The sequence below is a fragment of the Parasteatoda tepidariorum genome, chromosome 3, assembly GCF_043381705.1.
Source record: "Parasteatoda tepidariorum isolate YZ-2023 chromosome 3, CAS_Ptep_4.0, whole genome shotgun sequence".
In the NCBI taxonomy this organism is placed as follows: domain Eukaryota; kingdom Metazoa; phylum Arthropoda; class Arachnida; order Araneae; family Theridiidae; genus Parasteatoda; species Parasteatoda tepidariorum.
Window position 1 is genome coordinate 38348354 of NC_092206.1, and position 12591 is coordinate 38360944.

The following is a 12591-nucleotide window of genomic DNA, read 5'->3' on the forward strand; positions in this document are numbered from 1 at the left end:
TTGCGCATCGAATAATTTTCTCACGACCTTAACATCTAATGAAAACGAAAAGAGTTTGTAAATATACTGTTTCGTTTAGAAAAGAGAACTTTCTTATGAAATACTTTTTTGGTCATTAATTTTAAATTTAGTACACATTATATCAAAATGGTTATTTTTACAATTAGAACATTTTAAATGATTTTTTTCATCACATAATTTACTTATATGATTAGCTTTTTTCAAACATGAAAAACAAGCACCCTTTTTTAATAATATTTGTTGTTTTTCTGGTAATGACATTTTCTTCGAGGAAAATTTTTTTTCACTGGGGTGTGATCTCTCACAGAAAATACAATTTGGAATTTGCTTAGTTGAATTATCGAAGTTTACCAGAGATGCTGCTGTTGCCGAGTCGGCCAATCTTTCTTACGGTGACTCGGGTGTATGTGTGTGGGGGGGGGCGAAACCAGTTCGAGCTAGCACTGCCATTTCTTCTCCTTTCACTTCTAGACGAAGAAAATTCATCAAATGTTCCAAAGATCGGTCTTCCTTTTTAGTGGAGTCGTGGTTTCGACTCCTCTCCCATGCAATCAGTACCTATTCTGGTAGGCAACTTTCAACTAAGGGTGTCAAGAAGTCCTCATATTTTTCTTGGGTTCTTCCCAAGCTTTCAAATGATCGTAGCTTGCCTTCAAGTTCATCGTAGAGGGATGGCAAATCAGTTTTTGCTCTTTCTGTTGCTGCGTTCCTCTGGACTAAATTTAACAAATCGCTTGCATGTATTTGTACCAGCAAATCCTTGCGCCCAAAACGCTCTTTCAGTTGTTTAATAGCCTTAGAGTAATTAGCCGCCGTTGCAAGAAAACTAAGAATCAGACGTTCTGCTTTCGATTTTGGTTCCATGGATTGTAGCAAGTACTGCATTTTATATTCGTCTGCAATAGTTTTGTCATCGTGAATTTTCTGGAACTGACTCTAAAAAGTTAAGTAATCTTTTGCTTCACTTGAGAGTTTTTTTAGTTCTATTTTAGGGGGTTTATATTTCTCGTTTCCTTGTCAGTCGGCAGCACGGATAGTTGTTCTTCCAAATTTATTTGAGCACATCGATTTAAGAACGTGTCTCGGTAATTCTCAGACTCTTCAAAATCTTCATCATATTCATTTTCTGTCTTTTCACTCTGCAAACGCTGCTACGAGATAGCATTTTGACTAACTTCAAGTCTTTGGAACTTATCATTAAGTTGAAGCTTTAAAATCGATAGAGCTTTTAAATCTTTTACTTCTTAGGCTAATTCCGTTTCGATTTTCTTCACGGTGTGAGTGAAGGCAATTTTCCAGTCCTTTTCTTTGTGTTTTCAAAGCATTTAATTCCATTTTCAATTCGAAATTAAAGCTAGTTCAGATTCATAAATCGGAAGTTCACAAATCAAATTTTCAGTAATGTAAGTTCAAAATCCATCAAATCGAAATTCAAGATCGTAACAAAAAATCAGTTCAAAATTCTGTCAAATCAAAAGTCAAGATTTAAAAAAAAAAAAAAAAATCAGTTTCGAATTTTAATCAAATTTCATTTCGAATTCCATTCCAATAAGCACCAGTGTCCTGCCGAGGGTACCCAAAACTAAATTGGACTAAAATTTTAAAAGAGACTGATAAAATTCTTTGGAAATTCATTCACCCAACTGCCGCTTGGTGGGGCAGCTGATTCGTATGGTAAAGGAACTGTTAAAACGCACTTTGAGTAAATCTGTATTATCCTATGAAGAACTCTATAGTTTAACTTGTGATTGTGAATCCGTAATGAATTGTAGACCTTAAACTTATGTATCAGAAGATCCGCAGGAGTTGATCCCTCTCACACCTGCCATGTTTCTTACAGAGAACCAGAGTTCCTATGTTGAGCATATTGATGAATTAAATTCATTAAGTCTTAATAAAAGAATAAAATATAGAAGTAAATTATTAAAAGACCTACGACAGCACTTTAGAGAGGAATATCTTGGGCAGCTGGTGCAGAAACATAATGAGAAACGATCTCGTGAGCCCAGTGTAGGAGAAATAGTCTTGATAGGAGATGATAAAAAAAACGTCTATTTTGGCCCTTGGCTAAAATTATTGAGTTGATTCCAGAACATGATGGGAAGATTCGCACTGTTTAACTCAAGACCCAGCATGAATCAATTTTACGTCCAATTCAACGAATCTTCCCACTAGAAATTCAGGCGGATGAAAAGAGAATAAATACTATGGAATTTTATAAAAGGAAAATGCTTTAATTACAATAATTTTGGAAGCCTAATGAAAATTCGAATTACATCATATCTAATCAAAATATACAACTATTGTAGAGTTGAGTTGTAGGCTGCTGATACTTCAACAACCTCCCACCTTGCAATTCAGGTGATTGCAACATTTTATAAGTTTAGTCTATTGGGAATTTTAACACGTCGACCAATTCTAGTGACGAAATCTGTTACTAATTTGGTGGGAAATTTATCATCTTCATTAGAATCGGGGTCATCTACAGCTTCAGGTTGCAGAGGTCTAGATATTTCAGAACTACCAATTTCCAAGGAATATAATTTCTGAAATGGTCTCAATTTCTCTCCTTCAGCTGTTCTTACTTTGGCGTACCTTGAATGACCATCTGCACCAGGGAGAACTTCAACTATGATTCCTAAAGGCCAGTTTATGCGTTTAGAATTTATTTCAAGAAGAGCCACATCTCCAATATTCAAACCAATATTCGCCACTTGTATAATCCTCCTGTTACGGACGCCACTTGTTAAAAGTTTCGAAATACTATGGAATTTTATAAAAGGAAAACGCTTCAATTACGATATTTACAATAATTTTGGAAACCTAATGAAAATTCGAATTACAACATATCTAATCAAAATATACAACTATTGTAGAGTTGATTTGTAGGCTGCTGATGCTTCAATAATTGCAGATAAGACACAGGTTGTAGAGGAATCGAATTCTGGCGCTGAATGTAAAATCAAAGGTGGTTCAGCACCTGATAAGACGGTAATGCAGCGATATACTTCCTCTGGAAGATGTGTAAGAACCCCCAAAAATCTTGATTTGTTTAATAATGTATTTTATGAGCTTGAGACTCACTCTGAGTTTCAACAGGGGGAGGATGTTGTGAAATGAATTGAAGTGAGGAAAGAGTTGGCGATGCGCGCCTCTGTGCTTGGCGTCAGATTTTTGTCATTCAATGTTATGATTCCGTCGGAGAAGTAAGCTCTGACTTCGGAGCTGTTTATTTTTGTTGAATAAATGTTCTTTTGTGTTTAGAAGGACTATGTGTTATTTTATTTCCAATGCACCCAGCATCTGGTAGATGGAGCCCAAGAACTGACTGGAATTCTCCTTCGGTTTCTAACACGTCCCTTTGCCCTTTCCCAATAGAGACCTCTTAGATATGCCAGTCATCTTCCACAATATGAGGAAAAGAACATTCGCAAACCCTATAAAAATAAAAAAAATTTTAAAAACACAAAGTAGCTTTCGAATTTCAATTCTATTGAAAATAAAGTTAAAATCAGTTCCGTAACGTTTTTTGTAAAGTGCTAATTTTTATAAAAACAAAATATTTGTTTTACTTTTTCATAAGTTGTAATTAAAGATTTTTTTAAATTTTTTTTTTCGTGTAACGTGTTTTTTTTTCGTCGGTATTTTTCAACTAGAGGGTGAGTTCAATCAAGTTATTCATTTGTGAATAATTTAAATTCTTAATGTTTTTTTTTTGATTATGTACAATTATTATTTGATTTAATAATTATTTGATATTTTTTGTGCCCCCACTCTAATTCGAAATGTACGATGAAAATTTTGTTTCATATCGCTGGTTCAAAGTTAAAACGACACTTCTGCACTCACTTCTCATTCAAATAACATGAGAAGTGAGAGCAGAAGTGTCGTTTTAACTTTGAACCAGCGATATGGATTCTGTTGCATGAAGGATGGTACGGAAAAGCCCCAATGTTTTCTGTGTGGAAAAGTTTTAGCAAACGCAAGTATGAAACCAGCAAAATTGATAGAGCATCTCAAATCTCTTAATCCTGAAAACGCATCTAAAGATCTAGAATTTTTTACTAAGAAGAAAGCCCAGTTTTCGAAATCTGGAACATTAACCAAGCTTGGATGTGGTATTTCACAAAAAGCACTGGTTGAGGCATCTTTCAAAGTTGCATATCGTATTGCCAAGAGCAAAAAACCGCATACTATTGAAGAAACGTTATGGTTAAATTAGTTTGTGGACAGGAACAGAGAAAAAAAATTTGACGCTATTCCATTGTCCAATGATGTGATACATTCAAGAATAGTTGAAATTTCTTGCAATATCTTGAAACAGATCATCGATGAATTGAAAGCATCGCCTTTTCCCTTTAGTATGCAACTGGATGAAACTACAAACATCTTGAATTGAAGTCAATTTCTTGTTTTTGTTCGTTACGAGAGAAATTCTTTAGAATTTATTTCAGATTCAAAGAGGAGTTCTTAATTTTTGAGTCTCTCTTGCAAACTACAAAGGCAGTTGATAGTTTAAGCCAGGGCTTCTTAAACTTTTTTATATAGCGACCCCCTTCAAGCTTAGGAAATTTTAAACGACCCCCTCCTCCATATAATGAAATATATATTAACCGTAGATGTCGATGTAATATCGCACTATTTTACAATGTAAATAAAATAAGGATTAAAGAATACGTACCCATTCATTTCACATATATATAATTGGAAACGTTGACGGGATATCGGTCGTAATAAAACACAATAAATAGAATGACATAAAACTATATATATATTTATTCAATAGAAAAAATAAACTTTTGTAACAATTCTTTTAATAAAAACATATTATTAACATCAAACAATATTAATGTGACGGATGTGATTGTTTATTTTTACACGAATAATTAAATCTAGGCTCAATTTGAGTTAGTGCAGATCGTAATAAATTTTCAACGTTTATTAAAGTTGAACGGTATTTTGATTTTATGTAAGTTAATGTGGAAAAGGCTGATTCACATAAATATGTTGTTCAAAATGGCAGTAATTTGTTCATTGCCATTTCCGATAGTAGGGGATATTCTGGTTTGATTTCTATCCAAAATTCATGCACAGGCACTTGAGAAAATCTAAGTCGCAAGGTAGTATCACTTGTTAATTCGGCAAATTCTTCTTGTGCTTTTAAGTTTAAAAAATTAATTTCTTCCATTTCAATTGAAAATGGATTGCAAATCCATTGTTGTGTATCGATATCATTGGGAAAATACCTATGCATGTAAACTTCCATATCCTTCAAATGATTAACTATAATTTTTGTTATAGGAGTATCTTTTTTTGAAATATTGTTACTAATTATATACTCGTCAGTAAATGGAAACATTTCGAGCGATCCACTTTCCACTCTGTTCTTCCATATAAGAATTTTTTTAACAAAGGCCTCAAGTTTATTTTTTAACATAAACATATTAACGCAGACTCCCTGCATTGATAAATTCATATCATTGATTTTATCAAAAATATCTGCCAAATAGCATAGCTTGAGAAGCCATAAATTATCTTGAAAATAATCGGCCAAATTAGAATTTTGCTCTGTTAGAAATATAAGAACTTCATCTTTTAAAGTTAATAATCGTTTCAAACTTCGACCTCTTGATAGCCACCTAACTTCAGCATGTAGCAATAAACTTGTATAATCCGAATCCATATCAATGCACAAATTTTTAAACAATCGACTATTAAGTGCTCGACTTTTAATAAAGTTAATGATTTTGACTGCATCAAAAAACACAGTGTTTAATTCTGGTGCAATTTTTTTAACAACAAGTGCCTCTCGGTGAATCATACAATGTGTAAATGTAATATGATCATTTCCAGCTTTAACAAATGCTGTAAAACCAAGATCTTGTCCGGTCATTGCTGCAGCACCGTCCGTGCACACACCAACACAATTTTTCCAATTTAATCCTTCTTTTTCAAAAAACTCATTTACTTTTTTATATATATCTTTTCCACGAGTATGACCTTCCAGAGGACGACAAAACAGTATATCTTCATGAATGCTTCCCTCATAAATATATCTTACAAAAAGTAACAACTGTGCCATTTTTGAAATGTCTGTCGACTCGTCCAGTTGTATTGCAAACTTTGAGCTGTCTTTAAGCCTCATAAGAAGCTGTTGAAATTGATCATTGCTAATGTCTGAAATTCTTTTGGACACAGTGTCATTTGATAATGGAATTTTACTAATTTCAGCAGCATACTGTTTTCCATGAACAATTTCAGACATTCTTATAGCTGCAGGTAGTAAAAGTTGCTCTCCAATAGTAAAAGGCTTTTTCGTTTTTGCTATCAAATACGAAACTTCATACGATGCCAATAGATATTTATCATTCAAAGTAACATACTTCTCCAAAGTGTTCTTTTCTTTATTTGATGTTTGCAAAAGACGCTCAAAATATTCTATTGGCTTTTTTGATAACGTTGCATGTTTAGTATTCAAATGTCGTTGCAGTTTTGACGGTTTCATGCTTTCTGCAGCCAAAACTTCTTTGCAAATTAAGCACACTGGTTGTTCTTCATTGTTGTGAGAAGAGCATGTGAAGCCATACTGCAAATATGATTCGTCATATTTTCTTTTTTTTGTTTTGCTAGAAGTCGGATTTGAAGCACTGCAACTTGGTTGTGACGGCGTGGCAGACTTATTAGTTGGAATTTTAATTAGCCATTTATCCATGATGGTTAAATAATAATAAATAATTAAACAAAATGTAGTTGAACTTTAACGTAATAATTAAAAACACCAACTGAAAATTACACAGTAAATACACACATGTCACTACGAAGACAAAGCTGAGTCCAAACTGAAGTACAAACAGAAAAATAACTACACTCGAATCTTTACCAGTGCAATGACAACAAATTACGATCAGATCAACCCCGACGCATGGCGTGTTCAAAGTGTGCAGCGCACAAAGGCACCGTATCACAAAGACGCCGAAAAAGAAGCTTTCATTTAATTTTTTTTATTATTCTTTTATAAAAATAATATGCCGATTCGCCTAGCCTAGCTTGATTATGCTTCCGTATTGTATGTGTAAGCTGTAAGGCGACGCGGCGTCTGGGTACTTATAATCACTAAGTTATCTTGCAAACACTGACGCCGGCGGCCAGACATCAATGTCGAACGTTCAGTTGAAAATCGAGGAGCGCGTTGTATTTATTATTTTAAATGCTACTTCCATATTTTCATTTATAGGCCCTACATAACAGTTTTGCATTGCCACTTTTTTCAAAAAATAGTTATAATAAAACTACAATAGTATTTTGTATGATTTTTATTTGTATTTATATTTGTACGTAGTGTGTATACTAATTTTAAAATTTTATTTATAATGATTGAAAAGTATCAGATCTTTGCGACCCCCTTTCAGTAGTCTCGCGACCCCCCTGGGGGTCGCGACCCACAGTTTAAGAAGCCCTGGTTTAAGCAATGTTAAATATTTTCTTGTCCAAACACGACTTCGACTGGAAAGAAAAACTTCATTCACTTTGTACAGATGGAGCTGTGATGCTTGGCAATAAATCTACTTTGTACCTGATGGTAAAAAAAAGAGGTTCCTAATGTTCTTGTAACTCATTGTTTTTTACATGGACATGCACAGGCTACAAAAACTCTTCCAACCAGCTTAAAAGAAGTATTATCAATAGTTATAAAAATTGTGAATTTTATTAGAAGTAGAGTTCTTAATCATCGTCTTTTTAAAACACTGCATGAGGTCACCACACGGAAGTGCGCTGGCTGTCACGAAGGCTGGTTTTGAAACGAATTTTCATGTTGAAGACAGAAGCATCACTTTTTCTAGAAGAAAAAGATAACCTTAATACAGTAGAGTCTCGAAAGTTCGAGTCTCAGAAGTCCAAGGTTCCGCTTAATTCGAGGTGCCAAATTTTCCCCTCTAGAAACCAAAAGCGCTCTTCCCATTTCCTCTCGCAACCGAAAGAATGCAGTTGTTATTTTTCGTTTCGTCCTGGAAAGAATTTCAGTAACCCACCACCTTTTGTTCTCTTTGTTTTGGAAGGTGGCTAGGTAGGGATTGGAAAGGAATTTTCAAACCAGATCTACAAGAGTTTTATTCTTCCAAGTTCAATTGTACTAGTAGCTTAGATGCTAGTTAGGGACTCAATACACGTGCTTGATCCTTATCATTTTGGAAACTTATTGCTCTTGAAAGTGTTGCGTTAAGGTGCCTGCTGTGAAAATGAGTGGAAAAAATAAGAGAAAATTTGTATCTATGATAACTAAATTGAACGCTATAAAAAAATTAGATGCAGGTGATACAATAAAAGGTGTTGCTACCGATTTGGGTGTTGGAGAGGTAACAGTTGGTGACTGGCGTCGCAATCGAATAAAAATTGAGCAGTTTTTGTTCACAGAAGTGCAATGAGACTCCAGGAGAAAAAAGAAAATTTATGAGAACATCAGACTATGAAAAAACTAGCAAGGCTTTATTTCTTTGGTTTACTCAACAGCGTAGCAAAGGTACTCCTATAAGTGGCCCTATTCTTCAGGAAAAAGCTGTGTTTTTCAGAAATCAGTTCAAAGAAGGTGAAGAAGATTTCGCAGCAAGCGTTGGTTGGTTAGACCGTTGGAAAAAACGATATGGTGTACGTTAACTAAATATTTGCGGAGAAATACTCTCGGCAGATACGTCAGCTGTGCAGGCATTTCAAAAACGGATTGAAGACATTATATTGACGGAAAAGCTCACACCTGACCAGTTATATAACTGTGACGAAACAGGTTTGAACTTTAAGATGCTGCCCTCAAAATCCCTTGCTCCAAAAGAGGAAAATTCAGCTCCAGGTCACAAAAAACGGAAGGAACGATTAACCATTTTAGCATGCGCCAATGCATCTGGAAATCATAAAATGAAACTGACTGTGATTTGGAAATCTGCCAAACCTAGAACCTTTGAAAAACATCACTAAAGAAGCCTTACCAGTACATTACATAAATCAGAAAAGTGCATGGATGAATTGAGAAATTTTCAAACAATGGTTTCTAGAACATTTTGTTCTAGAAACACGGAATGTATTGAGAAAAAAAATTTGCCTTGCAAAGCAATTTTGTTTATTAGATAACGCTCCATCTCATCCTGACGATGATGAGCTACGTTGTGGTGAAATCCGTGCTATATTTTTTCCTGCCAATGTTACAAGTTTGATTCAGTCAATGAATCAGGGCGTATTGGAAAATTTAAAGAAAAAATATCGACACCGTTTGTTACAACATTTAGTTCAGTCTGATGATGAAAGTGTTGCGGATGTTTTGAGAGATGTTGTCTACTGGATAGCAGATTCTTGGGAAGAAGTTCAACCTACGACAGTAATTAAATCGTGAACTAAGTTTCTACCTGAATTGGTTACGCCTATTGAGAAAATTAATGATGATGATAGTGAAACAATTGTTTTGAAAGATTTGGTGAAGGAATTACCAGGCTGCGAAAACTCTAATGCAGTTAGTTGATCTAAATGAATGGCTAAGTAGTGACGACAAGCTGGAAATAACAGACTCAAGTATTATAGAAATGATGGAAGATGAGGAAGAATATGAAACAGAAGAAAACGACTCTCCGTTATCAGGAAAAAAAATCTCATAGTGAAGGTTCTGCAGCCTTAGAACTAGCCTTAAAATATGTAGAACAGCAAACTGAAGCCACCTCTGCAGATGTTTTGCTTTTGAAGCGTTGGCTGACTATCGCATCAACAAAGAGAAGTAATATACTGAAGCAACAAAAAATTGACAATTTTTTTAAATTGTGAAGAATCTTTTACGTCATTATATTAAAGAATAATTAATTTTAAGGTAATATGTTATTTAATTTCATTTGTAGTTGTTAAAAAGTTTCTACTTTTTCGGAAAATTCGAGTTTTCAGTAATCCGAGGTAGTGTCAGCCCCAATTATCTCGGATTTTCGAGACTGAACTAAAAAAAAAAAAAGATTTTTCACGCATAATCTGGCTTACCTGGCAGATACTTTTAACCACATGAACGATATAAGTCTTTCAATTCAAGGATCTGATATCACCATTATGGATGCAACTGAGAAACTACAAGCATTCTTACTGAAATAAAATTAAAATTCAAAAAACTGAATCATCACTTTGAAAAAATAAAATTCAAAATAGGATGTATGCAAACTTTCAAATATTGGACGAAGTGCTTTCTGAAAAAGGATCTCGGCAAGATAATTTGTTACTGAATAACTTGAAAAACGAAATCTGAACACTTGGAAGTACTTCAAGTTTCATTTAAAAAATATTTCAATTTGGATGAGATAAGTATAAAAGATGAGTTTTGGATTCGTAATCCTTTTCTTTGTGATATTGACTGTATCGGTGTTATGAACCTTGCCAAAGATGAGCGTATTGATTCTAGAACAAAGTCCTTACTAAAGATGGATGGATTTTTATTCAAAAACACTCGGAGAGTTCTGATCTGTGAGAGAAGCCTACCCATTGCTTGTAAAGCGAGCTATGGCTGCTATAATTCCGTTTGCTACAGTGTATCTTTGCGAAGCGGAATTTCCCACACTTGTGACAAAAACAAAACAGCGAAATCGTTTGAATGTTGCTTTGTCGAAAAAGATTCTCAATTCAATTTATTAATCAAGGAGAAGCAGCAACAACCTTCACATTAAAAATTTTAACTTCAAAAATGTTGTATACTTTTAGATTAAAAAAATTAAATGTTTTCTAATAGATGTTTTTTGCAATTATTTTTTCCACGGAGGGGGGGGCGGTCCATGACTTGTTAAAAAAATTTTAAAAAGGGTTCATTATACCGAAAAGGTTAAGAAACACTGATTTATGCATAGTGGGTAATAGCATTTTTTTCCTTGTAGAAAAGAACAATATGTTTGCATGAGATTTTCAAACAAGTCTACTCTATTCTTATACGAAACAACACATGATGGTATGTCTACGTTCTCCTCGTGTCTTCAAAATTGGTACTAATCAAACACTACTCTATTCTCATTCCAATGAACAGCTGCAATTTCATCTCTTGAGTCTCGAATGCTTCACGATCTATCTTCCCCAACATTTTAGCTAATTTTGAAGGAAATTTTTTTCCCATTCTATTTTCTCTAACGGTTTCTGTAGCGAAGAAGATTTAACTTTTTAGGCTAAAGAAAATATCATAAGATGTGAAAAAGTTGTCCATATACATTTTATGCTCTGCTAGAGTTTCCACTATTGATAGCAAATTTTCAATAACCATTTGATATGACTTTTTTTCTTTCTTCTTGTTAGACTCTACATCTTTCTTTTCTCCTTCATATGGTATTATATGAAAAGCACCGAAAGCATCCAGAGCTTGTATCCAAATTTCACGGGTTTCTTTTTCCTATGCATTTTGCAATCGCGTTTTCCGAAAAGAAATTCCGAAAAATCTTTTTTCCATTGAACAAACTATAGCCAAAGGTTTTAAGTTTAAAGCCTCAAGAACTGAATTTGTTTTTATTGGAAATGGAAATGTGCGGTTAAAGGGTGTCTGCTCAGCTAATGGCCTATATGCTTTAGAACTGAGAGTCCAAGCACCTGTTGTCTCTGCAAATGTTTGCATTGCTACAAGAAATGACTTGCAATTGTGGCACGAAAGGTTGTGTCACCAGAATAAAGCACATGTTAAGGAGATTCTAAATAGACCATGATATTAAAGTTGCATGTAAAAATGAACTGAGTGAAGGATGTTGCTTTGGAAAACAATGCAGGAAGCCGTTTAGAACTAGGGAACACCCAACAAAAGCAGGAGAATTGATACATGCTGATGTAATTGGACACATGCATGATAAATCTCTTGGTAATTCAAAATATTTTGTGTTTTTTAAAGATAACTTTTCAAAGTATCGCAGAGTGTACATCTTACAAGCAATAAATGAACTAACCAAGAGTTTTCACAATTTCATGAATGAAGCCAAAAATGCTGGGCATAAAATCCAAGAATTCTTGAAAGTGAAGGAGTGACCTCTTACATATCTATGGCTTATGCACCAGAGCAGAATGTTGCTGCTGTATGTGAGAATCGTACACTTTTGGAAAGTGCACGTACTATGCTACACTCAAAGAATCTTCCCTTAAAACTGTGGGCTGAGGCTATAAATACAGCTGTACATGTTCTAAATAAAACTGAGTTTTCATCTGGGAAAAGTCCATATGAACTATGGTTTAACAAGAAAGTTCCTAGTATCAATCATGTAAAAGTTTCCGGGACAGAATATTTTGTTCACGCACCCAAGCAAAACAGAAAGAAATGGGTATCTCAAAGGTATATTTGTTGGATATTGTGGAGAAAAAGATAGTTATAGAATATATCTTGAAGAACAAGACGAAGTTATACTGAGTAGAGATGTTATTTTCCGAAATGAAAAGATACTCCTAGTGGGTACTAATTATTCTTGTGTTGAGGATATTTAACAATTTGTAGAGGTAAGCAATTAGGTAAGAGGTATTTTGAAGAAGATCTTGTTCCTGAAAAGGTTGAAGTAGTTAATAACTTTATTGATAGTGTAAGCATCGTTGATTGATTGA

At 34.2% G+C, this 12591-nt stretch overlaps 3 protein-coding genes across 3 annotated transcripts; 2 read left to right on the forward strand and 1 right to left on the reverse strand.

Moving 5' to 3' along the window:
• The first annotated feature begins 3886 nt into the window (after nucleotides 1–3886).
• Nucleotides 3887–4243, forward strand: LOC139425234 (protein FAM200C-like). Its single transcript, XM_071179175.1, has one exon. The coding sequence runs from the start codon at nucleotides 3887–3889 to the stop codon at nucleotides 4241–4243; it is 357 nt and encodes a 118-aa protein (XP_071035276.1).
• Nucleotides 4244–5032: 789 nt separating this feature from the next.
• LOC139425235 (zinc finger BED domain-containing protein 5-like) lies at nucleotides 5033–6733 on the reverse strand. The gene has a single exon (XM_071179176.1). The coding sequence runs from the start codon at nucleotides 6731–6733 to the stop codon at nucleotides 5033–5035; it is 1701 nt and encodes a 566-aa protein (XP_071035277.1).
• Nucleotides 6734–8291: 1558 nt separating this feature from the next.
• Nucleotides 8292–9400, forward strand: LOC139425236 (jerky protein homolog-like). The gene is made up of 3 exons (XM_071179178.1): nucleotides 8292–8375; nucleotides 8434–8632; nucleotides 9138–9400. The coding sequence occupies exons 1-3, from the start codon at nucleotides 8292–8294 to the stop codon at nucleotides 9398–9400; spliced, it is 546 nt and encodes a 181-aa protein (XP_071035279.1).
• The last annotated feature ends 3191 nt before the right edge of the window (nucleotides 9401–12591 follow it).